Source organism: Diabrotica undecimpunctata, chromosome 3, assembly GCF_040954645.1.
Source record: "Diabrotica undecimpunctata isolate CICGRU chromosome 3, icDiaUnde3, whole genome shotgun sequence".
Taxonomy (NCBI): Eukaryota; Metazoa; Arthropoda; class Insecta; order Coleoptera; family Chrysomelidae; genus Diabrotica; species Diabrotica undecimpunctata.
In genome coordinates, this window is record NC_092805.1 from 32,835,433 (window position 1) to 32,863,018 (window position 27,586).

General features: G+C 32.3%; 1 protein-coding gene across 1 annotated transcript; it reads right to left on the reverse strand.

The window, feature by feature from the left end:
- Nucleotides 1–1,762: 1,762 nt before the first annotated feature.
- On the reverse strand, nucleotides 1,763–22,996 carry LOC140436653 (rhomboid-related protein 3-like). Its single transcript, XM_072525653.1, has 5 exons — nucleotides 22,779–22,996; nucleotides 13,971–14,179; nucleotides 6,516–6,782; nucleotides 5,513–5,723; nucleotides 1,763–5,049 (listed from the first exon to the last, which is right to left on the reverse strand). The coding sequence occupies exons 1-5, from the start codon at nucleotides 22,884–22,886 to the stop codon at nucleotides 4,690–4,692; spliced, it is 1,155 nt and encodes a 384-aa protein (XP_072381754.1). The 5' UTR covers nucleotides 22,887–22,996; the 3' UTR covers nucleotides 1,763–4,689.
- Nucleotides 22,997–27,586: the final 4,590 nt, after the last annotated feature.

Consider the following 27,586-nt stretch of genomic DNA (forward strand, 5'->3'; position numbering starts at 1 on the left):
CACAGTTTCGTTTCTATGCTTTGGGTGTTTTCGGATGTAATTTCACCGATTTTAAAGTTTTTTTCTTAGCACTCTCCTTCACTTAATGTCTTATATTGTTCACTGGATATTTTCAATAATTTATTTCCCGTTACAACTCTCAGAAATTGAGTTTATTGCAGACGACAAATAAAATATTTGTTTACGTTTTGGTTACCGTGTTGCCAATCCCTATTTCTATTCTATTTCTTACTACTCAAGATTTTGGTTTGAATTCCCTTTTGTTTGTTGTGTTTAAACCTCTTGTAGAATTTTCGCCTTTCCAATTGTGTGTTATATTTCTCTAGTTCTTTCGGTTACTTTTCCATATATATTCTTCCTCTACTTGTCTCGTTATTCGTCCTTGAAGCCTTATACATGCTCGAATTTTTCTTTGCGTTGCTTATGCACATTCCTCATCGTACCAGTCTGATCTTGTTTATTTATGGATTTCTCTTTTAATCACTTCAGTCATCACCTCTTTCAATATGGTTCTACACTGCTTCCAATAGTTGTTAACATCTTCAACTATACCACCTTACAATCCTCTAGATTACCTTCCAGACTGTCCTCAAATCTCTTAGCTATCGCATAGTTTTTAACCCTGCACTGGTGGCGCCCCATATCGGAACACCAGTAGTGGCGCCAAGTCTGACACACCCAGAATTCAATAATTTATTCATTGAAAATCAAAACAATACTGGTGTATTATCTAGCTTTACTTCTTTATGAATATTATTTAAACAATAAAATGTAATTTGGGCCCAATAAATAATATAACCTTCCAAAATAATTAATCAATGATGGATGTTCATGAATTGTGAAAAATAAAACAAGGGTTCATGCAAATTAAGTTTTATTTTATTAAGGGTACAAAACATTAAAATATAAGATTTATTTGTCAAACATGATCCTATGAGTTGCATTTTTAAACATTTTGTGGGTGCAATATACAATCAGAGCACTGAAACTGGGCATGTGTTAAACAAATAAATTTTTTACACATTTGACAAAAATAACGAGTCTTACTGTCTTTAACATTGTTTTTTAATATTTAAATCGTTTTTTAATATTTAAATTTTTGGGATTACCTCTTGGAAGTTTACTTGAAGTTCCAGTCACTTCTTGGTGTCGGTTGCGAATAGCTGGAGAGATATTTTCCACCATGGAGCGACGCTTTAGATGCTGGTCGATTAGCTCTGCGGCCAAACGTTTTATGTATATTCTACGAAGTAAATTATCATTTTGATTAGTATCCAGATATATAATTTGGGAGTTTATTCCAGCCACGTTCATAAGTGAATAAAAAATCACCATTGGCCATCTCCGCGTATTTCGAGCTACATTATACGTGGCACAAAGTTCGTCAACGATATCGACCCCACCTTTAGTTGAGTTATAAAACGTTATAATCTCCGGCTTCTGTTGATTCGTCTATTTAATCATTATTGTGCATACTTGAGGCCAGTATGACATTTTTTCCCTTCTTGGCTACATAGGATACTATTGTAGTATTTTCATGGAATCCAAATATACTTGAATAAACAGGTCGATGTTTGGTGTTTATAAACTCCAACGGTAATTGTCTTTTGTTTTTGAAGTAATACTTCTATACGCGCGCTCCACGTTAGAAATTTGTACGGGAGTGAATCGGTGAAATCATTACATATGTAAGATAATGAGTAAGAGAGAGACAGAAGATATATTTTCTCTCTCTTCCTCTCTCGAGAATAAAAATGTTCCTTTTGTATATATATTTAATATTATATATAGAATATTATATATATATATATATATATATATATATATATATATATATATAATATATAGCATCTATTCCAAATAACAGAGATAGAGCTAGAAACGCCGAAGAAAACTTCAGTACAGACCAATATAATTATGAGGTAGTAAATAAGTTTACATATTTGGGTTCTCTCATAACAAACGATAATGACACATCTGAAGAAGTAAAACGGAGGGTACTGCTAGCAAACAAATGTTATTTTGGACTAAGCAAGCAGCTAAAAAACAGAAATTTAAGCCAGAAAACCAAACTAATAATATATAGAACACTCATCCTACCAGTGCTGACATATGGGTCAGAAACATGGACCATCTCCAAAACAGACGCAAATCTTCTGCTCGTCTTCGAAAGGAAGATACTAAAAAGAATAATGGGCGCATTCTGTGAGAATGGTATTTGGAGAAGGCGATATAATTTCGAATTGTACGAGAAGTATAAAAAAATAGTAAATGGCAGAGATGTAATATCCTTCATAAAAATAGGTAGGCTTAGATGGGCTGGACATGTGTCAAGAGCAAATGAAAATTACCCACCCAGACGAACTCTATTATCGGTCCCAGTGGGAAATAGGAGTAGAGGCAGACCACGAATGAGATGGAGGGACGGTGTGGACGAGGACGCAAGGAAAATCGGCGCGGCAAATTGGCAACGGTTGGCGATGAACAGAAACTGTACACCATTATATTTAGTTCCTTTTTCTGTCAATCGCTGTCACATTTAGTTTCTGCTTCGCTATCATCATTATCATTATTATCGTCACTGTCATCACTATCTCCGTTATTTATATTTATAATAATTGGTTCGATATCATCTAACAAATTGTCAATTACCCACATTTTTTTTCTGTTGCTATTATGTGGTGTACGTAGTTTTTCCACTTCTCTGGCGTAATGACCTGGTACGCTGCTGTAATTAAATTTCGCATTTCAGCTTCTTTAAAATTCGCGTTGCGTGCAGCTATATACCGTTTCACTTCACTCCAAACCATTTCGATGGTATTGAGTTCACAGTGATAGGGTGGGAGCCTCAGAATCTTCACAATGTGCTTTTTGGCAATATCTTCTATTATATACTTGTCATATTTTGCTTTGAAGGCCTTGACTACATCAAGTAACTCGCATTTTATGTAGTCTTCTTCAAAAAATAGGTCCCTTGACAGAAGCCGTTCTTGAATATCTTTTTTTTAGTGTTGAACTGTTGTGAATTTGTTCTGACTTTCTGCTGTGATAGGAGGCATTGTCCGTTACCACAACAGTTTTTTCTGGCAAATTTAGCATTCAGTTATTTTCAAACCAATTTTCGGTCCATCCATTTCGTCGTGGTAGTCCTGAGTATTTTTCTTTGCCAAAAACGTGAGCTCTGCTCCATCAACAAATCCACTGATAGATCCTGCGTGCAATAAGTCTTTTCTCAAACACCACTCATTTCTGACAATTTCCTAATTACACTTAATACAGATTCGTTGTTATCCGGATTAAGATGATAATTAATAATATTCATTAGTATCTGCTTCTCTGAAAGTTTTACGTTTTTCTTGAAGCTTTTCTTCTTCAAGCTTTGCCATGTTTCCATTGAACAGTTTCCTACATTTTCCAGTAAAAATTCGGCGTCAAATATAACAATAGCCAACAACAGAAAATAACAATAATTGCCAACAGCAAATCACAACAACAGCCACCAACAAATAATAACAATAACAAAACTAATTAAGGCCCTGGATGTATCAAGCTATTAAACATATTCTGTACAAGAATTACTCTAATTGCTTCTTAATTACTTAATAACTTAGAAGAAAGTATTTGCAGTTGATATCAACCAAAATTACAAATTCCTTACACATTATGGCAGTAATTAGCACCGCAGGGACATAAATAACATTTTAAATTTGGTAGTTAGTAGAAATTAACGGAATTATTTTAAACTTTGAAACAAATGTTTATTTAATGCACATTTTATTATACTACTGCTACTAATAAACGATAAAAGTTGATAAGTTACTATTAGAAACAAATAATGTATAGTATTATGTAAAATTATTAGCAAACGGTATTTGTAAATTACATAAAATTGTACGTGAGGACTTGTTGAGAACTCCTGGTTTATTCCGTTTATTTTGAAAGATAGACAATAGAGAACGCCATCGCTCACTGCATAAAACTGGCAACGTCTTGGCAAAATTCCCATAAGGTTAGCATTGCATATCTTACCCTGTACAGACTAGTTACTTGGAGACAAAGTTTAGTTAGTTGTTAAACAAGATAAAAAATTATTGCCATATAACTATCTTCATGTATAAATGGATTTTTTAAAACGGTTTAGATGGTTAGGATATGAATGCAAATTATATATTTACTTTTCCAATTCTAAAGAATTGCAAAGAAAATCAAAGAAGAAATTTAAGAAAATGATCAGTATATCGGACTATAGACCCAACAAATATTAAATAATAACAAACGAAGAAATTTGTCAAAACTTTAATGCTTGCTATTACTTTAGAATTTACTACAATCGTTTTTTCTTCTTCACTTATGTTGTCCTTCTACAACATTGACAACTAATTATATGATCTTAAATTTATTTGTTCTTCTTCTCTCCTTGATGGTGTTAGTAATCTCTTCTTCTTCTTATTCTTCTTATTTAAAATCTTTTGAACTGTTAATACTATTTCATCGCTTAATATATATTAGAAAATTAACTGCACTGGACTTTTCCTCCATCCTTCCATCAAAAAAAGATTCTACTCCTCAATCGAAACTCTAGCCACTAGAGATTTCAAAGTTATTTCAGATCATTGATAAATAACTATGTCATGTAGGTTTCAGCCTTGTACAGTTTGATATAATTATTAACCAAAGAACGTAAATGTGTCAACTATTAAAAATTGTACGATTAGCAACCTCTAAATTCTCAGACTTCATCTTGATGTTCACATTGCAACAGTCAACTTCCATGGGCAGCATAAAATCCAAAAGAATAAAAGTTATTGTCAGTATACATAAAGTTACCAGACAGATATACCATAAATGGTTTTCAAATTTCGTTACTCTGATATTCCGCAAAATATTGACGCCAAATAACAACCCCACCACAGCACCGCCGGCATGGCTTAAGTAGCTAGTTTCATCTCCAACTTCAGTATGACCAAATAGTTTGTAGAATACGTCAATAATGACAACTACGCCGAAGAGAAGCAGGTGGACTGTTGGATGCGTCCATTCCCTCCAATTCTGAAAATAAACAATAACATATCAGAATTAAAAGCGCAAAATACTTAATAGCAATTTCAATTAGTAAGGTCTAGAAACGTACATGCTTCTTTTTTCTATTGGCAAAAAAACAGATTTAAAATTAAACAAGCAAGGGGAAAAACTACTAGGTGATACTATTATAAATACAATTACAGATCTATTATGTTGGAAAATTTGTAGATCAATAACTGCTGAATTTATATTTCACCAGACCAATAATTTGTTTTATACAGCAGTCTTAAGTAAGCGTTTTCACACAATAAATAAATTTGATTACATGATATAAGAATATAGGTGGATAGATAATGTAATAGATTATGTTATTTTAAATTGATACAGATATGTTACTGTTCTTTGATATATATTATGGTACATAATTACTATTCCATATTTCCCGTAAAGTATTTTAACATCGTGCCTTGTTAATCTTGTAAAGGCTTACCAAAATAACTGCAGCAATGTGAGCAGTAAACATTGAGAACACTCCACCACTCCCTCCAACTAAAGTTGATGATCTATCAAGAACAGAATGAGTTAAACAGCCTCCAAAAGCTCCTGCCACATATATCACTACAACCCTCCAACTGTGGACCATCTCTAAGCGTATTCCAAGGAGAATCTGTATGACTAGGTTACCGTACAGATGCATGGTGCTGAAAAAGAAAAATATATAATATATAGATATAATATGTGTTTGTGTTCGTGTATGTGTTTGTCCCAAGAGAAAATATCCAATTAAATTTTTTTTTACCTATTTCAATGAAGTTTTATAAAGTTATATACAACGCATAGGCAACATTTGTCCAAGCGCAGCTCTTCTAACAAATACAGCCGATCTCACTTACTAAAAAGTAGACTGAATTAAAGAATCTTTCATAACTTGAGGTGGCTAACATGCGGATAGGATACTTTTATAAAAAACTAGTAAAAAATAGCATATTGGCAATGTAGAGAGCAGAGAACAGAATATAGTGATCGTCGTATTGTTGCGTATGATTTATCTCCATATTTATGCATTAGTGTTTTGCAGATTCCTGTGATCTGGTGAATATATCTTGTTGAGGATCGTTCTTATGATCTTTGGCCCTCTGTCTTCAATTGAGTGATACGTCTCTTCATGGAGAGTTTAACACGTACTTGAACTTTTTTCTTGCTGCACCAGTCATGCTCGCTCGTTGAACCTTTTTCGATCCTCACTCGGAAGTATTCCGAGCTAAAAAAAATCAAGAGTCAAATCAAGAGTACTTAAAAACCACGAATATGGGGATAAGGCTAATGTTGATTGACACTAGGAGTTCAGTCGATCTTAGCTTACACTAGGTCATGCTTACCTCACAGAATTATAGACCACAGAGTTCTCTCCCTCAACAAGGACTCACGGGTCTTTGGATGAGATTTCTGATTGTTATAGAGTAATATACTATTCTATCTAAATTGGTACTTACTCAGCATGCAACAGCAAATAAGTGACGTATCTGTACACCTCCCTTTTCTTGCAAGGATGGTATCTTAATGCATCAGACAAGACATGCGGCCTTCTATACGTCGAATTTGCATAAAAACAAATTATTTGAATAATGGATAATACAGCCATTCCAAGAATATTTGCTTTATATGTGAACTGTCCTTCGTAAGCTCCAGTGAAAGTGATGGTCCGCTGTAGCTGTGCTGAATTTCGATTTTTCGAAGGGAGGACGACAAATTTGAATATGCTAAAATATAAAATTAATTATGCTATTTACAGTAACATTTAGATAATGCAAAAAATAGGTACCGTTCTTTCAGGAATATACATGGAAATCAAATTTTTAAATACAGGGTGTCCACAAATGATACGCCATTTTTTAAAACTTCAAACTACAGTAAGTCAATAATTTTAAATAAGACATTTTATAATTTTAATGAAAAAAAAATTGTTGTTTTTCCAATAGTATTAGGGCAGGGTTTCGTATACCTAAAGTTATTACTTTTGGATATAATTGTGGTTTAACGTTAAAGGTAAGATATTTATTGTTTTATTTTAGCAGTCCATGTATGAAGATGTCATAATTGTCATTATTTGTGATTATTTGTAAAGTGATAGAAATAGCTCGTCAGGAATTAAACAATGAAGATTGCATAAATTTACTTTAAGTATGTTAAGATATCTTTCATATGAAAAAAGTAGTTTAAGTTACCATATAAAAAGGGAGAGCTACAACCTGGTTGTCTCTGATCGCACAAAATATATGAAGTCACATCGCTTCTTAAAACCACGTGCTCTTGTTAAATGTTGATTTACTTTGCTGAAGTAAGGCAAATGATGCCTATTAAATATTCCGTTTTTGTAAATTTTAATTACTCACACCATATAATATTAATAAAAACTTACCATACAACGTAAATTGGTCCATATGGGTTAAAATGTAATAAAATATATATCGTCCGTTCGGATGAAAACTGTACAATCTCAAAATTTTCAGGAGAGCATTTTTAAGATTTATCGGTAAATAAAATTTTCCACAATAAACATTAGTAGGTTTTTGTTTTAGTTTGTATTAGTTGTATCTTTTCTATGTCGAAAAAACATGAAAATATTTCAAAAAAATAAATAATAATAATAAAAAAAAAATGTTTTAAAATAAGATGTTTTGAATTTTGCTACTTTTTCAGAGAAAATATTATTAATTTTCATTATTATACAGATGTTTAAAAAGTACTATTATGATAAAATAAGGTTTGTCCAATGAAAAATTAGGATTATAAGCAAACTTTTATTCTCAAAAATATTATAACAAATAGTAATATGGCACAAACGTAAGAATTTACAACGTACAAAATACTTTAACCTTACAATGAAATTTAGTCTTAGAAATGAGTGTACCAAAGGCAAAACTCTGTATTTAACAAAATCACATATACTATTAAATACAAACAATCAATTAAAGTAAAAAAAAAATTAAAAGGAATGGGAAAGTTTTTCAAAGATTTTCATAGAATCCAAGATAATAACCAAGAATGGTTTTCTTTTGCAGTAAACCCAATAATCTACACTCAGCTTCGTTTTAGTCTTTTTCTTTTTCTAACCGTGATAATTCTTTTTCGTTTATGTGGTCTTCGTACACCTTTCTCATTACTTCTTTTTCATTTCCAACAGCATTACTGTAGGCAGTATAATCTTCACTTTTTCACTTCACTTCACTTCTTCACACAGACAGAAATCTCCGGTTTCTGCACGCAATGTAGCTTTTCTTCAATAATTTTAAAGTGTTTGTTTGTCCTTTTGTAGTGTAGTGTGATGTACATTTATATGTTTATGATATTTTGTTCTTGTCGGATAGGCCGCAATTGACGAAGCTTATTTCAGATGCCCCTGAAGATGATCTAGAGATCGAAAGTACTTGGGCAAGATTAAATTAAACTGTGCTCGATATATGCCTTTTATTTGATTAAAGTTCATTTATTCGAGCATTCAACCTTATATTTATTTGATAATTATGATGACAAAACAAAGAACACGAAATTAGTAGAAGAATTAAATTGAGCTCGGCGACATATAGTGGTAAGTTAAAATGCATGCTAAACATGAGAATTCCGCAACTAAACTAGTTGCAGTAGTAGTACAAAGACACCACAGAACTATAGAAAGCAAAATTTTAGGAATACCTTTAAAAGATAGAAAAACTAACAAATAAGTTAGACAATGGACAAGAGTCGAAGACAATACAAAGAGTATGTTCCTCATAGTAGGACTCGAACATGTGGTTAGAAGTCAAGAAAGCTGGAGTGGAAATGTGATTAGATGGAGACCATGGGTAGAAAGCAGAAACATAGAAAGATCGCAAGACGCGACGACCACTTAAAAAGAACAGCGGGACTAAATTGATACCAGAGAGCCCAAAATAGAGAAAACTGGAGAGCAATGAGAGAGGCATATATCGAAAAAATAGAGAACGGCTCAAGAAGAAGAAGGACAAGGTCAATTATTTAATAATACATATGCAAATTGCAACCCAATTATAGTAACTGTAATGGATTGTAAAACTTTCAAAGAAGTGATTTTAACTAAAAAATGATGTTAAAAGTGGAAGATCAAGGACCGCAACTATTAATAAACCATCTTAGGACATTACATCCTGGATTTTATAACATTTGTAGGAAGACCCTGTTCTATTTGATCGCAGAATGGAAAGGTAGAGAGATATTTTATAAATAAAATTTTTTCGATTGTATGCTTGCTCTCGACTTAGTTCTAGATCAATAATTTAACCTTCTTAACAAGTCTAGATTTGACAACTGACAGTTGACAGTAAAATTTTATTTTTTGCTATAACTTTCAATGTTTTTAAATTTATGTATAAAAGTTTACAACTGGATGCTCTTGAGTATGAAAAAAATAATTTGATGAACAGCTTATAGAGGGCGCCACATATGCCACATAAATTTGCGCTTAACTTTTTTGCCTTTCAAGTTAGCGCCATTTTTATCAAAAAAAATTCAAGACATATTATTTTACCAAAAAAAAAGGTATACTTATTAATAACTTTAAAACTCAACAGTTTTGGAGATAATCGCATTTTATAAATCAGCTGCATAATAATTCTTAGTTGTGATATTTGTGCGGTAAAGCACTGAATACCTGTGGATAAGCATGATTATTAGTTTATTCTTATAAAAACAACTCAAAGGTGGTAACGAAACATCATAAAACGGTTTGTTACGCATTTTGCTAAAAAAGAAGATAGAAGCTTCGCTTCTATCTTCTTTTTCTTATTTCTTTAGGTGCCGTGTCCGTATTAAGACGTTGGCCGTTATCATATTTACAATTTTCTAAAACCTTTCTTTATCGCTTCTATAAGTTTCTATACTGGCGAAATATAAATTTTCCCTATAGTAAAATGCCCAGGTGAGCGTCACTAAAGAAGCGCCACGACACGGCGTCACGAGTAGCGTCACGAAATAACGGTCTTCACATCGATTTACTCCTCTTTAACAATTCGTTTATAGTCATCATGTATTTTTTAACGTTAGTTGTTAATTAATTCCTTTCAAACTATAATCAAATTTTAGTTTTAAACATCTTGTTTATTATGTATAACAATTAAATTTATTATCAAATTAATGATCAAATATAAAATTTATATTGTTTATAATTATATTATAATTTAATATTTAGTGTGACTTTGACGGGTCTGTCAGAAGTAAACACAGTATGCTTCGTTAAGACGTTAGCAGGTGGCGCTACTAGCAAACATAATAATTTATTGAATTATTTTATTACAATATAATTTGTTTAAAATTACTTTATTACATTTTAAAAATATTATTTAAATTTAAAAATATAGAAAACATAGTATGAAACCTCGCGCTGCAGTACCAGCTACTGTACATACCACCTTTTTGTTGAACCCAGTTTTGATGCCATCATTAGACTTTAGTTTATTAAAGAAAAAACAGAAACTGCAATGAAATAATAATTTTTCTAATATGGCTATGAAAGATATGACTGCTATTTATTGTCAGCAATACTTTAACTGACGTGCAACGAAGAGGGAGTATTTAAAAAGATACTCAAACAGGCTGCAACCTTATCACCAACATTTAAATATCTCTTTCGGAATTTAGGCGAAAGTGGTTCATTTCGTCCTAAACGTGACAAATTAGGCCTACCGCAAAACATTACACTTGATCAAGAAGATAAGGTAATGGTTCGCGTTGACGATGATTTTCAAGTAAGTACACGACGTTTATCTTCAGCGTTAGGAATCAGCAAAACTTCAGACTTAAAAATTCTACACCGCGAGCATTTTCACACTTTACCAGCAGATTTACCTTTATGCTGCAAATTTGCAAATGATTGTCCGATTGTCCGTGTGCAATCCGAAACAGTCAAAATCTTGACCAGTCTTTCGTCGACAGAAGGCATTTCCAACATAATTTAAGATTAATGTATGGTGTGGAATAATTGGTAATCTTTTTTAGGGCCATGCGAGTTAAATTTAATCCAAAATAAGTGGTTTATGCAAGATGGTGCACCACCATATTATACGAGGGCAGTGGATTGGTCGTGGTACTCACTTTCCTTGTAAAATCTTTTCCTATTATTTTGTCAAATACTACTATTAATTATCCTACTGATATATTTATTTTCTTTAATATTTCGTTAACTATTCACTTAAAGGTATTTTATACCAAAATTTAGAAGTATTATTGTTTGTGTATATTTTGCCTTCGTTAGCTGGAGTAATCCGTCAACCAATCCCCTGTATAAAGAGTGACGCACTACAACTACCTCGGCACCATAATAAATGAAGAATGGGCCAACAACCAGAAGATTAGATCACGCATCGGAAAAGCTAGATCCACCTTCAATTGGATGGGGGCCTTCTTCAAGAGTCACAACCTCTCTCTTGAAACAAAAGTAAGAATGCTGCGATGCTACGTCTTCTCTGTCCTTTTTTATGGTGTTGAATCGTGGACTTTGAACGAAGATATGTGCAGAAAACTGAAAGCATTGAGATGTGGCTATATCGGAGAATACTTAAGATCCAGATGGACTGACCGAGTGAGGACAAATGAGGAGGTCCTTAGAAGATTGAATAAAAACCGAGACATACTGATCACCATCAAATCTTGAAAGTTGCAATTTTTCGGACATATTATGCGAAATGGATCCAAATATGCTCTCCTTCAAGCCATCCTGCAAGGAAAAATATTTGGAAAACGAGGTCCAGGAAGAAGAAGAACATCTTTGTTAAAGAACCTCAGAATCTGGTTCAATACAACATCTGTGCAGCTTTTCTGAGCTGTTGCAGATAAGATAAAGATTGCCATGATGATCGCCAACATTCGTAACGGATAGGCACATCAAGTTTTCTTAAAACAAAAAGAGAAATCAAACGATTTTTACCTAGCGAAACCGAATTCAAATTTTTACCACTTGTGGTACCACTGGTTTTTACCACTGTGTTTCCTAAAACTTGCGAAACAAACAGCTGGATAAATTACTCGGCAAGGAAATCTAAAATTGCATTCCACATGCCGTTCATCCTGGTCAAAATTCGTAGTGAATTCAGTTTCTGGTACTCCAAACGAAGTAAGTAATAAAACAAAATGACGGTATTAGATTTTTGTTTCGATACAGGGCAGCGACAGCCGCTTATACGTATTTCGACCTCTTTAGATCTCCTCAGAACGGTATAACCACTGCTCTGAACCAAAACAAAAATATCTCCCGTCCTAGACAATAGTTATCAAAATAACAAATACGGACGTAACTACGCCATCTAAAAACTAAAAGAGAAATCAAACGATTTCTACCTAGCGAAACCGAATTCAAATTTTTACCAGTGTGTTTCCTAAAACTTGCGAAACAAACAGCTGGATAAATTACTCGGCAAGGGAATCTAAAATTGCATTCCACATGCCGTATTCAATTTCTGGTACTCCAAACGAAGTAAGTAATAAAACAAAATGACGGTATTAGATTTTTGTTTCGATACAGTGCAGCGATATATATATATATATATATATATATATATATATATATATATATATATATATATATATTATATATATATATATTATATATATATATATATATATTATATATATATATATTATATATATATATATATTATATATATATATATATATATATATATATTATATATATATATATATTATATATATATTATATATATATTATATATATATATATATATATATATTATATATATATATATATATATATATATATTATATATATATATATATATATATATATATATATATATATATATATATATATATATATATATATATAATATATAACAGCGCTGCAGGCCTTGTAGGCCCCTAGCTTCTAAAAACTTATTTCAATCCATTTTTTTCCGCCCCTTGCTTTCTCTCTCCAATTTCTCACGCCTACTTCTGACGAGTCTTGCTTTATTTCTTCCAACCACTTCTTCTTTGGACGTCCTCTTCTTTTTTCCCCATATCTCTCTCCTTCATCATTGATTTAACATTTCGATTCTCTGGAATTCATATAATGTAACCAAGCCGTCTAGCTCTTGTGATCTGGGCTCGTATTTTTGCCGTAATTGCTGGTTTTCCATTCATCCTCATTATTTTTTAATTCGTTCATCTTCTCCAAATATTCTCTGCCATCTTTATTCCTCCGAAGACTTTTCTGAGCACATTTCTTTTCCAGATCTCTCTTTTCTTCCTGCTGGTTCATAATAAACGTTTCACTGGCATATATCACTGTGGGTGTGATTACTGTCTCGTAGACTCGCAGTTTAGCTGTTCTTGACACATTTTTGGCTTTCAGTAATGAATTTAGTGACCCTATCGCTTTGCTTCCTTTCATTAATCTTTAGTCTATCTCTTTTTCTTCTTTTCCTGTGTTCGTTATGGTTACTCCTAAGTATTCAAATTCTGGCACATTTTCAAAACTATAGACAGTATCAGCTCCTTTCAGTTTGATATATTGGTTATTGATGAACATGAGTTATAGCAAAAAATCAAATTTTAAATTTTCACTTTAACGCTCTGTATCTTTCTTAAAATCAACATTTTATAAAAGCAAGTTGGCATAAATCGTAATATTTTTAAGTGTAGACTGTCTCTTTTTTACAATTACTTAAGGACCAGCCTGTATAAATGATCAAGAAATGATGAATCCGGTACGATTTTTACTAATATAATATAAATAACAATATACAAATCACTTATTTTTTTTTTAATTACTCAAATCTATTAGAATTAAAAAATATAAACAACGGTATTTTTGTTTTAGCCTGTATGACGAACGCCTTTTCTATGAAAAATAATTAGAAAATAAGAAAAATCATTACAAAGGAAAGTTTCATATTTATTTTTAAATACCGACGTTATGGTATATAATTCAAAATGCTTACTTCTTTGTAACTTTGTAAAACGTTTCTTTAAAAGTCTTGTTTGTAAGCATTTCCAAGAACTCCTCGAAGTCTAGTTGCCGATCTTTGTTCTTGTCGAACTTCTTCAAAAGGCACTCTAATACATCATCTGGAATGTCAACCTCTTCCTGCGTTTCTAAAAATTTTTTAAGTTCGTTGACGCTTACCAGACCGTTTTTATCTGTGTCACACTAAAATAAAAGAAATATTATGCAATATGCCGTCTGGAAAAAAAGTACATAGGTATACATGTATAGTGCTATATTTTATATTGAATAATACTCTGTGTAGGTGAAAATGCACCTCCCTGAAAAGCAGATGTACCCCCTGAAAACAATCCTGGCTGCGCCCATGTGTAATATAATCTAAAAATGGCCTGAAATTTAATAAGGTTTATTATATCCGATTTTCTTGTGATCCACGATCGAAAGCCTTCTATAATTAATAAAAATAAGAATATATTATCTAGAATGAGCACATTTACTGAGACAAGAGCCCCACGCGTTTCTATTTTGTTATGTAAAGAATCAACAAAGAGAAAGCTTAAGAGTACCATTGATGACAACTATTAAAAGACAAAAACAATTGTAGAAAACAACATCAAATACACATCATACAAGCTAGAAATGCAATGCCTTTGTTTTCCAAAACGACGTCCGATAGTCAAGTCGCAGTTTTAACAGCTGAGCATAAAGTTGTTGACAATAATAAAACATTTCAACGGTTCATTACTTCTTCTGGTTTATAAAAGCTTAAACGTGTCCTAGCTAGTACAGCTTACTGTGATTTTATTACTAATTCCAATAATAAACCTAGAGTCTACTGGAAAATTTTAAATTTCTAAAGAAATAATTTAAGATCCAGTTCGGTACAACCTGATCTACCTCCAGACAAAATAAATCATTTTTTTATTACAATTACAAAGAATATAATTACATCTCTTCCCACTATTAATATCGATGTCCTGTTCAGTTACAGAAATGATCCTTCTCCGAGCAAGACCCTTTTTTTGGTCCCGTTGTGGAAAAAGAGCTCTCTCAAATAAGTCTCTTAGTAGAGGGACGTTCACGAAATTAATAGGAAAGTTTTAAAAGAAACTTACCAAATAGTTTTAAAACCTTTCACTCATCTTATTAATTTAATTCTATCACCTGGAGTATTTCCGGAAGTACTAAAATACTCAAAAGTACTACCTATCTACAAAAAGGTGATTCCTCAAAAACTGACAATTACAGACTCATAAGCATTGTTTTTACTTTTGGGAAAGTGATTGAAAAGGTTATCAAACAACAATTTTATTTCTATTTAAGTCCAATAACTGTTTTAGCAACTCAAAATAAGGATTTAGAAGTGCTCATTCTTCTACGAACGCGGTATATAATGTTATAAGCGAGGTAATTGAGGGGCTTGAATGCGGATTTCGCATAGGAATATCTCTTTGTAACTTATCAAAGGTTTTTGACTGCGTTTCACACATTTTGCTCCACAAATTAAATTACTATGAAATCAGAGGTATCCCTCTTAAACTTATATCTTCTTATCTATGTGACAGACACCAGGGGATAGTGTCTAAACGACATTTCTCCGATTTTCTATCCGTAAAAGATGGAGCCCTACAAGCTTTGGTGTTAGGACCTCTTTTGTTTATTATTTATGTCAAAGATGTGTCTAAATTTATATCTCCGTACAAATCCGAACAATTCGCAGATGATACGACATAAGTAATATCAGGAAAAAATAATGATGATTTAAAAATGTCTTATAGGAAGTTTGTATTAAATCTAGCACATGGTTTGCTGCAAACAAACTGAAACTTAACTTAGATAAAACCCAAAATTTGATTATATCTGCAAGTAATTTACATATTGATCCAGATAGCAAAGAGACTGTTAAACTAATGGGAATAACCATACATAATCGACTGAACTGGTCGGCTCATATCTCACAACTAAAGAAAAAATCTATCAAGTTCATTATTTGTTATTCGCCAACTAGCTGCCAATTTTTAGAAAACTGCTGACCTTTCTTTATCAAAGTCAAAACTAAGCCGCTAACTACTATGTTAATATTTCAAGTTCAGACTGAAATTCACAGAAAACAGGCCCATTTAATAAAGCAGTCTGGTGGTCAGGTTCACAATACGCGAAACTGTCTCTACTTACGAACAAATCGCTGTAGATTGGGTCTTTCAGATAAAAATTACTTTAATTATAACTACTACAACATTTCACCAAAAAGTATTTTTTGGTAAAACAGCTAAGCTGTGATAGTTTTGAAAAAGTTATAATAAAAAAATATCTTCTGAAACATTGCTTTTACTTTCAAAAAAAAAGGATGGTGCCACAGGTTGCGCAGTTTACATTCCACATAAAAGCGAATCTTTGAAAATTAAACTTCCATCACATTGTTCAATATATACTGCTGAAGCGGTAGCTATCGAAAAAGCATTAGATTGGCTAGATTCACACAATTTAAATAAAGCAGTAATATTATCAGATTCATTATCGGTCATTAAAGGATTAAACTCAGATATGACTCAACATAAAAGAAATAATATTCTTTGTGCTATTAAAAATAAAATATATAGTAAAGATATTACAGTTATTTGGGTTAAAAGTCATATAGGTATCGAGGGAAATGAACTGGTTGATCAGCTTGCTAAAGATGCGACCCATGTTGGACTCTATATTCCCATATTTACATTGGAGGACTTACAACAACATTATTATAACAAAATTTTTATAAATTGGAAAGAAAAATGGAAAAACATAGCAACGAATTCAAATAATCAATATTATACTATCCACCCTACCCTACCACAAGATGTTGACTATATTTTCAAATATGCAATGCCAAAGAAGTTGACAGCCACAATTACTCGACTGAAAACTAATCACGGTGCATTCCCAGCTCACTTGGCTAAGTTAAATATTATCCCTTCTGGGGTATGCTCATGCGATAATATATCACAATGTGACATCAACCATATTCTTTTTAAGTGCGATAAACATAGGTATGAAACAGATCAGCTGTATTCAAAACTATCAGAACTTAAAATTCAGACTCCCATAAACATCACCCATTTACTCTCCTTAGATAGTAGAGAAGTATATGAACTAATATGTAACTTTTTATTTAAAGTTGGTTACATTATTTAAAAACTAATATCTTACATTACAATTCTGTGGCTAAAGGACTAGTTTCCAAGCCAACTCACCAAACACACACACACACACACATTGCTTTTACTGCTCAGAAGAATATATGACTCATTGTAGAACATCTACTGAACTGCTTATCGTGACTTTGCCATAAATCATTTCCTGTTTTAAATCCACAAGGAAACTAAGAACTAAGAAATAAAAATTTATTTAAAAATTTCTTTATAAACTCTATATATAACATAACACTCTATCGGGCTATATCACAGAACGTTTTCGGAATTAATATTCCATCATCAGTGCTATTCTAAAAGTATATAACCACATTAATTAAAGACCCTGGTAAATCAAATAATTTTAATGTTTCAACAACAACAGTTACAACTCCTAATCAAGACCGGTTTTTGACACTTCGTACACTGAGACAAAGGTTTGTTACCAGTACTTCTCTACAAAATGAATTTTTGGATCGTTATAACTTTAGAATCAGCCAAAATACGATTAGAAGAAGACTTGTCGAAAACGACCTACACCGTGAAAGGGCACCAATTGACCGAGCTTCTTTTTGACTGGTTTCCCACAATGAAAATCCCGTTATTTATATCCAATACCGCTAGACTAGAAAAGTCGATCGCCTTCTCGTCTGGTAAATTCGGAGGGTCGGGCCGTCGGCTGCATTCTTGTTACCTGAAGTTGTTATTCGACCCTTCTGGAGAATTCGGTAGTATATGACCTAGAAAATTCGTGAATGAACAGAATATTAGTAATATTACTAAGAAAGATTAATGTTCGCTATATAATTCGTACAATATTAACAAAGACAAAGAACCTCTACAAGAAGATTACAATAATCACAAGCAACGCGAAAAATAAGCTTTGCAGATGAAAGTGGATGATAAACAAAAATCACGTGCAGACGAAGGCAAAACTTTTATGTCAATATCTTCAAATATGCAAGCAATTTTGCCTATTCTTCACGCAGGTTACAATCAAATTTATTATAAACAGAAGTTAAATGTTTTTAATTTCACCATTTATGAGACATTCAATTCTGATGGTCACTGTTTTGTTTGGGATGAAACACATGGAAATATAGGCAGTGCTGAAATTGGCAGTTGCTTGTTGAAATATCTAATGAACTTACCTGACACACGTGGCACGCTTCTCTGATACATGAGGTGTGCATAATAAAAGCGATAATTTAAAGATTATTGGATCAAAAATTTATGGAGACTGGACACTCATATCTAGAAAGGGCCAAACGCCATAAGAAAATTTACTCTACACGTGATTGGTGTATGTTAATTTCGACGGTCAGACCAAAACCTAGCGAATATTATGTCACTATTCTCCAATTTTTTCGAGGTTTCCCATATTTTCCGGCCAGTGAAAACTATATTTCGACGAGCTACTCCAAATTAAGAAGGGGCTTCTAGCTGCAATGGAAGCCGAGATAATGTAAATTATTTTTCCTACGTGTTTCAATTTGAAGTTCCGATCTCGAAAAAAAAACGAAGCTGAAACAGTTATCCCCTCCACTTTCCTATGTAGATCTTTCGAAAGTACCTTTGTTTCAAAAGGCTGTAAGTTTCGAAAAATTGGATAAATTTTATAGCTATGTTTAATTTTATAGCTTTTACTTTTATAAAGTACAAGTCTGTAGCTTGAAAAATATAGAAGTTATTACAATTGTTTATATGTAAAAAAACATACCCCTTTTTCAAACGTTTGTTTTGTAAATAATTTCGATGAAAACGCAATATGCATTTAACTTCTGAGATAGTTTAAGTCTTAAAGAATCCTATGAAATTTGCTAAATGAGTCTAGCATCATTAATAGAGCAAGTTCAATAGTTTAAATATTTAGCCTCAGTGATAAATAAATTAAATACTTTTAAACTATTTGACCGATCGTTTGAAATTCCTCGATGTTCAAATGTATTAATAACATTTTATGTTGTTAATAAAAAAATTAATAAAATTTATAAATTTATATTTATAAATAAACTGCTTTTTTGGAAATATCTCCGTAAATTATTTATCTTAAAAAACGGGAATATAAAGATATGCTTGATATAAAAAAATTATATAAATATTGTTTATGTAAAATATAAGGGAAAAACTTATAGAGAAAAAATCAAATTGTGACCATAAATTATTGTTTAAAAAAAACGCAAGGTAAAACTACGAGTACTTTTTCATTTATTCGACATCTAGTAACCCCACCTAAGTCTTAAAAGCTTCAGATATCTGCGAAAAATTTTTCGCCCTTTTTTTTAACCTGATTGGGCTAATGGTTCTAAATGTGACATTGAAAATAGCCATTAATGTTATAGAAAATACTTTATTAAATTGTACCCTTTTAAATTTTGTTTATGAATTTACACAAAAGTATAGAATAATTGATCTGTGGCCTAATTGGCCTAATGAAAAGGGCTTTGACAAAGTACGCCACAATAAACTCAAAGCAATCCTGGAGGGTAAGAACATCGACACCAGAGACATACAAATAATATTAAATCTGTACTGGAATCAGAGAGCTAATATAAAAATAAAAGACCAAACATCGGACGAAATAGAAATACGTAGAGAAGTACGACAGGGTTGTATATTGTCACCGCTCTTGTTTAATATCTACAGCAAACAAATATGCCAATAAGCTCTCTCACATGTAAACGAAGGGATAATAGTCAATGGAGAAGTTATCAATAACATTCGATATGCTGACGACACTGTGATAATGGCAAGAACAGCGGAAAATCTACAACATCTAGTTGAAAGTATGAATGAGATATGTAGCTTCAGTAAGAATTCAATACATAACATTAGTATCGCAATAAACGGTACCCAACTCGAAAAAGAACGCGAATACAAATACCTGGGAACCCTCATCAATGAAATAGGTGACCAAAATCACGAGATAAAAAGACATATTGAAATTGCCAGGTCTACTTTTATAAAAATGAAAAAATTATTTTGTAATCGTGATATTAGTATTCAGCTACGAACTAGAATGTTAAAATGCTATGTATTCAGTACTTTGCTTTACGGTGTTGTGGTATGGACTCTTAAACAGAGGAATGTTAAAAATCTTGAAAGCTTTGAGATGTGGTGCTACCGCCGCCGCCGTATACTAAAAATAAGTTGGGCGATAAAATTACAAATGAAGAGGTAATACGCAGAATAAATATTGATCCATGATATCCAATCTCCGATAGGAGAGGCACTCAAAGAAGAAAGAATAGAATGTGGTAAGTACAGTTATTTCAGATAATTTGTGAAAATTTTTAATACTGTATAATCAAATATCACAAATTAGCATTTCCATGGTTAAGCTAACCCTACAGCCTAATTTAGGAAAGCATATTACATGTTCTAGAACATTACTCTGAATTATGACGAACAAATAAACTTTAAATTTTCAATAACTCAAATCATATATTTTTGCACTTAAACATTTGTGTACTAGACCATCGAGATTATCTATCATTATCAAATTTCATTAAGTTCGTCAGAATAGCTCTGAGAAATAAATACTAATGGCATTCTGCCGCATAAATAGAAAGTAGAGATATTCTTAAAACACAATTTAATAGAATTATTTTTATTTTCTAACAGCGGTATAACTTGTTCGTTTGTCACGTTTTAGGTAATTTGGATTTTTCAACCAGTAACATAATAGTCCTCATTAACATGATACTAAATTTTTTAATCTCATACCATCTAAAAGTCGTTATAAACAAATTCAATTGGTATTTACACCTAAATTGTACACTTTAAACGTATATAACTCTATATAACGTATACAAATTGATAAAATTAAATTTTTCAAAATTGATTTTAAAGCATATATTTATATAATCATCACAATCTTTAATACAAGATGCTTTATATCTTTTTACGTTGAACAAAAGCATAATAATATGTCTGATATAGTCGATAATTTGCCATTTTTTAATCATAAATTTTTAACATCTCGGCTAATGGACTGATTTTAATTTTTCAAACATGTTTGGTTTATTTTTTTAAAAGAAACAAAACATGATTTGAAAAAAATCGGTTGCCTGTAAAGTCGGTTTTACGGGCGAAGATTTTACGTGACAACGTCTTTTTCTCGGTAGAATATTTATTGATATGAATATTATTAAATTGCACAATAGGAACAAGGAATTGAATGAAAATAAGAATTGCACAAATTTTAACTATAGAAATATATTTTGTTTACTAAAACATTGTACATGTAAACTTAAATTTAACTAATTTCTATTTGAGTGATTTTGTTGAGGATAGGACGATGATAGGAGAAATAGCATCGCACCAGCGGACCGATCATGTTTGAGTGGGAGAGAGACGCAAGGCATTCGCCGGTCCGGCGGGCCTCTCTCTCGTTCGGTGACTCATCGTAACAGACGTGAGCGGGCGTTACACTTTTTCATGAGTGACTCCGAGCCACAACCTAATTTAAGACGTTGTCACGTCAAAAGGGTATATATTTATTAGTTTTTTATTTATAAACATTTAAACAATTGAATTGTTAATATCAAACTCCTACACAATAATTCGGATTATCATGTTAAAGTTTCGGATTTAGCGGGCCAAAATATTTGGTCCTTTTATTCCCATAGCCAAAAGTGGTTTCTCACTTTTTTCGATTTCTTGCTATGAATATAGTTTAGAATTCTTTTTGCCGTTTCAATTTTGTCGCCTGATCGTACTACTTCTTCTTTTTTCTTGTTATATGTATTAAAAGAAGAAAGAAAATATCACAATCACGATTAATGACGGGCGAAAAATGATATTAATACTATAAACTTGAAAAAATAAAAAACGAAAACAATAAATAAAATTACATGGAAAAAATTACCAACGAAGCCATCGGCCTATTAATCTCTTAGAATTATACATAATTAATTATATTAGAAAATGAAAAAAAAAAAGGAAAAAAAGGAAAACAGAAAAAGGCGGGTGTGAATTGATTATGGTACTGAACTAAGGGGCTAGATATAATCTAGGGAGACATAGCCATTCATTAAAAATCTACAATAATTTATAAACCCTTAGATATATTAAATTTGACAGGTTTCCTCTAATATAACAACAATGATGTTATTATCAAATGATGCAACTTCTTGTAAGTTTCAATAATAACAAAAATTGATTACAGTAATACAAATGTCTGTTTTCTCACGGGAAGAGCGTTTGAGGCAGAGAACGAAACATGTATAAATAATATTAAAGGCATTGGGTGGTTTTATTTTAGAGTAAGAGAGAAATAAGGCACACCGATTTTAATTCACTCAAATTGCGTTAAATTATGTTTTAAATCAAATAGGCCTCTTTCTTTTTCAAATAGATCTTTCCTCCTTGTCATCTACAACTATGTCATTTTAATAATATCCCACTCTAACGTTACCATTTAAAAATGAAACTCATATTTTTTAAATGTATTCTAACGTTTTATACCTGGTCCGACTAAAAATAGAGATATTTAGTGAACTAACTAAACTTACAATATTAGGCAATGTTCAAGCTAATTAACTACAGGGTCAGGGTTCTTCTAATAGACCAGAATTACATGAATTATATTAACATTTATTAAATTTTCTTCGAGAATTAATTGAAATACTTACGCGATTAAAAACACTTTTAAAAAATTCAAGCAAATCAGGATTATTTAGGATTGTCCAAGTGAGCGTTCGAAGTTGCACAGTTTCTTCCTCAGTTCCTTCTTCCTCCATTTTTTACATTAAATCAAGAAAACTAAAGTCCAAAGTCACAAGCACGTTTGCGTAACAATACAAACTGTAGAGATATTCGGTATTGACAACTTTCACACCGGCTTGTCAGCTTTAACTGAATCTGAATAAATTCTTGGGAAGCATGTGGATCTTTATAAATAAAAACAGTTACGTTAAACGTTAAAACATATCGATGCATAGTTGCCAGTTTAAAATTTTGTTGTTGATATTTGTAAGTTAAATGATAGTTTAGAAACCAGCATTACAGATGAATTGTGACCTTATTGTTAAATGTCAGTCACAAAGCTCCTGGTTTGGACCTTATCACGCCAGAAATACTCAAACGACAAGAAAACGATAGTACCACTGACATACACATTTAACAGTATTTTGAGAACTACATACTTTCCTCCTATATTTTGTGTTGTCCTGTAACTTCAAAATTATATAGTACTACCATTCTTTTCAAAACTTTTTGCACGACTCTTACACGAACATCAATTATTTTGCTTCTGGTCTAATTATTCAACTACACAGCAATAAGACATAATTGTTAACGAAATAATCACAGGTCTTGAGTACAAGAAAAGCTCTACGGGTGTTTGATCGGGTGTGGCTTGCTGAATTTCTGAATAAAATTAAACAACAACTCACAACAAATTCTCTACGTTATTTCCAAAAGCGTTATTTCCAAACCTAATTATAAAACTTCCACGTTATCCAATAGAAGCTGGTGTTCCACAGGAAAGTGTTTTGGGACCACTCCTGTACCTTTTTGCTAGAGACAAACCAATAACAATTTACACAAAATAGTAACAATTCCAGATGAGACCACTATACTAACTGTAGAAGTGGACCCACAAATTGTATTAGTTCATCTAAAAACTCAATTAGATTTGATAAATAATGAGCCGATAAATCAAGAATTAAAGTTAATCAGCAGAAATCCGTTTGTATGCATTATTATAAAATGCTACTGCAGATTTTTTAGGACCATAGTTTGACAATAGTTCTTTATTTACTTCAACTAGTGTTTGCTCTCCTATTTTTAACACCTTTCTCCTTAAGGTCTTTTTCTGCTTCATCCAACCATATTTTTTAGTCGACCCACTCTGTTGTCGCCCATCTCTATATTTATTAATATCTTTGGTATTCTTTTTTCTCTCATTGTTTCCAAATGTCCCAACCATATCAATCTTGATACTTTAACTACTTCGTAGGCTCTTTGAAAAGACTTATGATCTCGGCATTGGTTCTTCTTCTATATAACTTCCCCTCTTTGAGTCCACCAAAAACTCTTCTCAATATTTTTCTTTCCGATACATTTTTTTCTTTTTCTTGTGTTTCGTTTAGCACCCATGTTTTGTTTGCATAGAGGACTAATGCTGTCAAAAATGTTTTGTGTATATGTATTTTGGCTTGTCTCGACAAATTTTTTAATGTAAGGATTTTGTGTAAAACTCCTAGGTTTACATTTCCTTCTTGTTTTCTTACATCCAGCTCACAGTCATTTTTTCCGCTCTCATGTATGTTGCTTAGTCATAAAACAATTGGTTTTTAATAATTATGAAAATTGAGAATTGGCCAAATGTTTATTTATAGGTGCTGGTATTATTTTTTTTTGTCGAAATAAATAAGTAATGTAAATTTGTCAATGAATTTCAATATTGTGTGTGTATGCAAATCGTATTATGATACCTGTGATAATGAACAAATCTTCTACTAATGCACAGGGCTATAAAGGATCCCTGAGCTGGTTAGACACTTACACTTAGGGTGGATTATTACACAAACTGGAATGTTTCTCTCTCGTTGGTTATACAAATACTGAGACACAGTATATTGCTAAAGAGAATAGTTCTTTTAGCATTAAACTGTGACTGAGATATGTGTGTGCACACTGAATAAGCTTTGTCTCCCTTAATGAGGAGAGATATCTACAGGACCGTATTAGTACGTACATAAAACGTTTGGAAACACGAGGAACAGGCCCATGTGCAACACTCTACTTTAGAGGCTGTTCTTATAACATCTAGAATAAATACTCTAACTGGCCAGGATTTACTTTTAATATTACTCCTCTATCAACTAAGACAGAAGTCATTTTTTTAAACATATTTTTTTAACTCACATAAAAACAAGAGAGCTCAAATTAATCTGAAAATACCTCAAATATACTGTATATTTAAGCGAATCTAGACCTACTAATTGTAACTATTAAATGCAAAAAGTTTTCAGGGTCAACAATCTAGAATTCTTACAATGGAAGGTAATGCCTCGGCCTCTGAGTATGTCAGCAATAAAACCCATTCATGTAGACCTGAATATCTCTATGATGGAAGAGAAAATGAGAAAAATCACAATAAAGTATGTTGAAAATCTTTTAAACCATGAAAATAAATAAAGTAGTCGACACACAGAACGACCGATCGAAAGAAGAAAGAGTTTTACTACTGTACGGTTATCGCTGGATAGGTAATCCTCTTAAATCATGTCCATAATGTTATCGCTTTTGCTTAAAACTCTTATATAACAGTTTATCAATTTGTAGTTAAATAAAATTTAAAAACTAATATCCGCAAGAGTATATTCTGCATTTGTACCATTTAAATAAATGTAAATTATTGTTGTCGTGTCCGTCCCAGCTTGCGTGAAGAGTTCTTAATTAAGTAGGTGCTCTTCGTTACTTCGCGGCAGACAGGCGGACGGACAGTACTCAACCGACACGCCGCGTCTCACTGGCTGATAGGGAAATGTCCTACACAGATATGTACAGGTGTGAATAAGGTCATACAAAATAAGCACCCGTGAACCAACTGAAGATATGGCATAGGGCAGCAGCTATGTCATTAGTGACTCAAAGCTGGAAGAAAATAATTGGTAATAGGTTTGAGATTATACATTTATGGGCGGTAATCAAATATTGATTCAACTGGCTATAAACTGAGGTGTAGAAAGCAATGGGAAATTATCTCACAAGAACAATGCCTATGCAAAGTAAAAACATTCATTTTGCCTCCAGTGGTGACCTTAGATGATCAGGGGTGCTAAGAATCTCCGCGAAGAGAGCTATAACTCACCCTAGAGTGGAAAAACTTAAAAATACACCAATGATTCAGATCGACACCTGGAATATTAGAAGCATGTTGGAGGAAGGCAAAATTCACGCCATCCAAAAATGAAAAGGTTAAATATTAATATTCGCGGAATAAACGAGATAAGATGACCTGATTAAGAAAAAATTAACATTGACAAGAAGATAATATTATATTACTCAGATAATAACCAGAAACAGCGATGGAATGGTGTGGGCATCATAATAAGCGAAGCGATAGAAAAAAGAGTTACAAATGTGGTCCATAATTCAGATCGTATGGTACTTCTACAACTGCAAGGAAACCCAATTAGCTTCAATATCATACAAGTCTATGATCCAACAGCCGATGAACCAGACACTGAGATTGAACAGTTTTATAGAAATCTACAAGTTTTAATGCAGCGCACAAAAAATATGAAACAATGATAATAATGGGAGATCTCAATGCAAAAATGAGAAAAGGCAAAGTTGAAAATATCATTGGTGAAAATGTACTGGGACTACGAAATGAAAGGAGTGACATATTGCTTTAGTTCTGCCAAGAACAGAACATGATTAATATGAATACATGGTTTAAACTACTAGCTCGCAGATTATACACGTGGAAATTTCTATAAGATAAAGAAAGAAAATTGCATCAGAAAGCAGATCGACTACACAATGATTAATTAAATATACCGAAATAGTATTATACGTGCAAAAATCTTCTCCGTGCTGATGTTCTTACCGACCACACCTTACTTGTATCCAAATTTAAGAATATACTAAAAGTATCAAAACAGAGAAGTAAAATCAAAACCAGACATGAACTTCCTGAAGAAAAAAGAAACGAAGCAAAATATAACACGTTGCGTTAATCAAAAATGTCGAAAACTTAAGAATAGGAATACGAAAAGTGGAGAGAGTGAAGATTCTGAAAAGTTGTGGTCTGAATTGAAAACAATAATGAAACAAATTGAAGATAATCTTCTAGAAAACACAAACCAACAGGCAAAATCGATATTGCATGATAAATTGTAATATCTAGAGTATAATAATACACAGTATCCTATTACAAGGCCTGGATGCTGGCAATTAGCTCGGTACGACGCATGGGAAACTTTGATATATGGATATTCCGCCGCATTCTAAAAGTATGAATTATTTCTATAGAAATAATTCATATTTCATAGAATATATAATTCTATAAATCATAGAATATTTCTTTCTAGAATATTTCAAACGTGCGAATACAGATCGTGAACCTGTAGTATCTACAAAACAACACAATAAAACTAAAAGTAAGAGAAGAACCAACGGATCCTATTGAAGCTGGCAATGGGACAAGACAGGGAGATTCCCTGAGTCCTGTATTGTTTAACCTGATTATGGATGAAATAATAAAAAAAGTAAGAACTTTGCCACCTATGGTAGGCACTGGTCTAGATCTGACTGGCAGATCATGGGTTCGATCTTTATGCAACTGAGCCAAATGAGCGAGTTTTCCTTAAAGAGACTTGTGGCTTTCTGGAGGGCCACAAGGTGACTAAAGAATTAGACGTTCAGAAGGGCAGGAAGGGCTCATACTTGGAGCCCCTGCTAAGTACTGCAGATATACCAGCCC

Coding starts and splice junctions, on each gene's coding strand:
- LOC140436653 (XM_072525653.1), bottom strand. CDS start 22,886: ATGGAGGAAGAAGGAACTGAGGAAGAAACTGTGCAACTTCGAACGCTC. Junction 14,180..22,778: donor TTAAAAGTGTTTTTAATCGC/GTAAGTATTTCA, acceptor CTTTTATTTTAG/TGTGACACAGATAAAAACGG. Junction 5,050..5,512: donor ACATTGCTGCAGTTATTTTG/GTAAGCCTTTAC, acceptor GTTTATTTTCAG/AATTGGAGGGAATGGACGCA.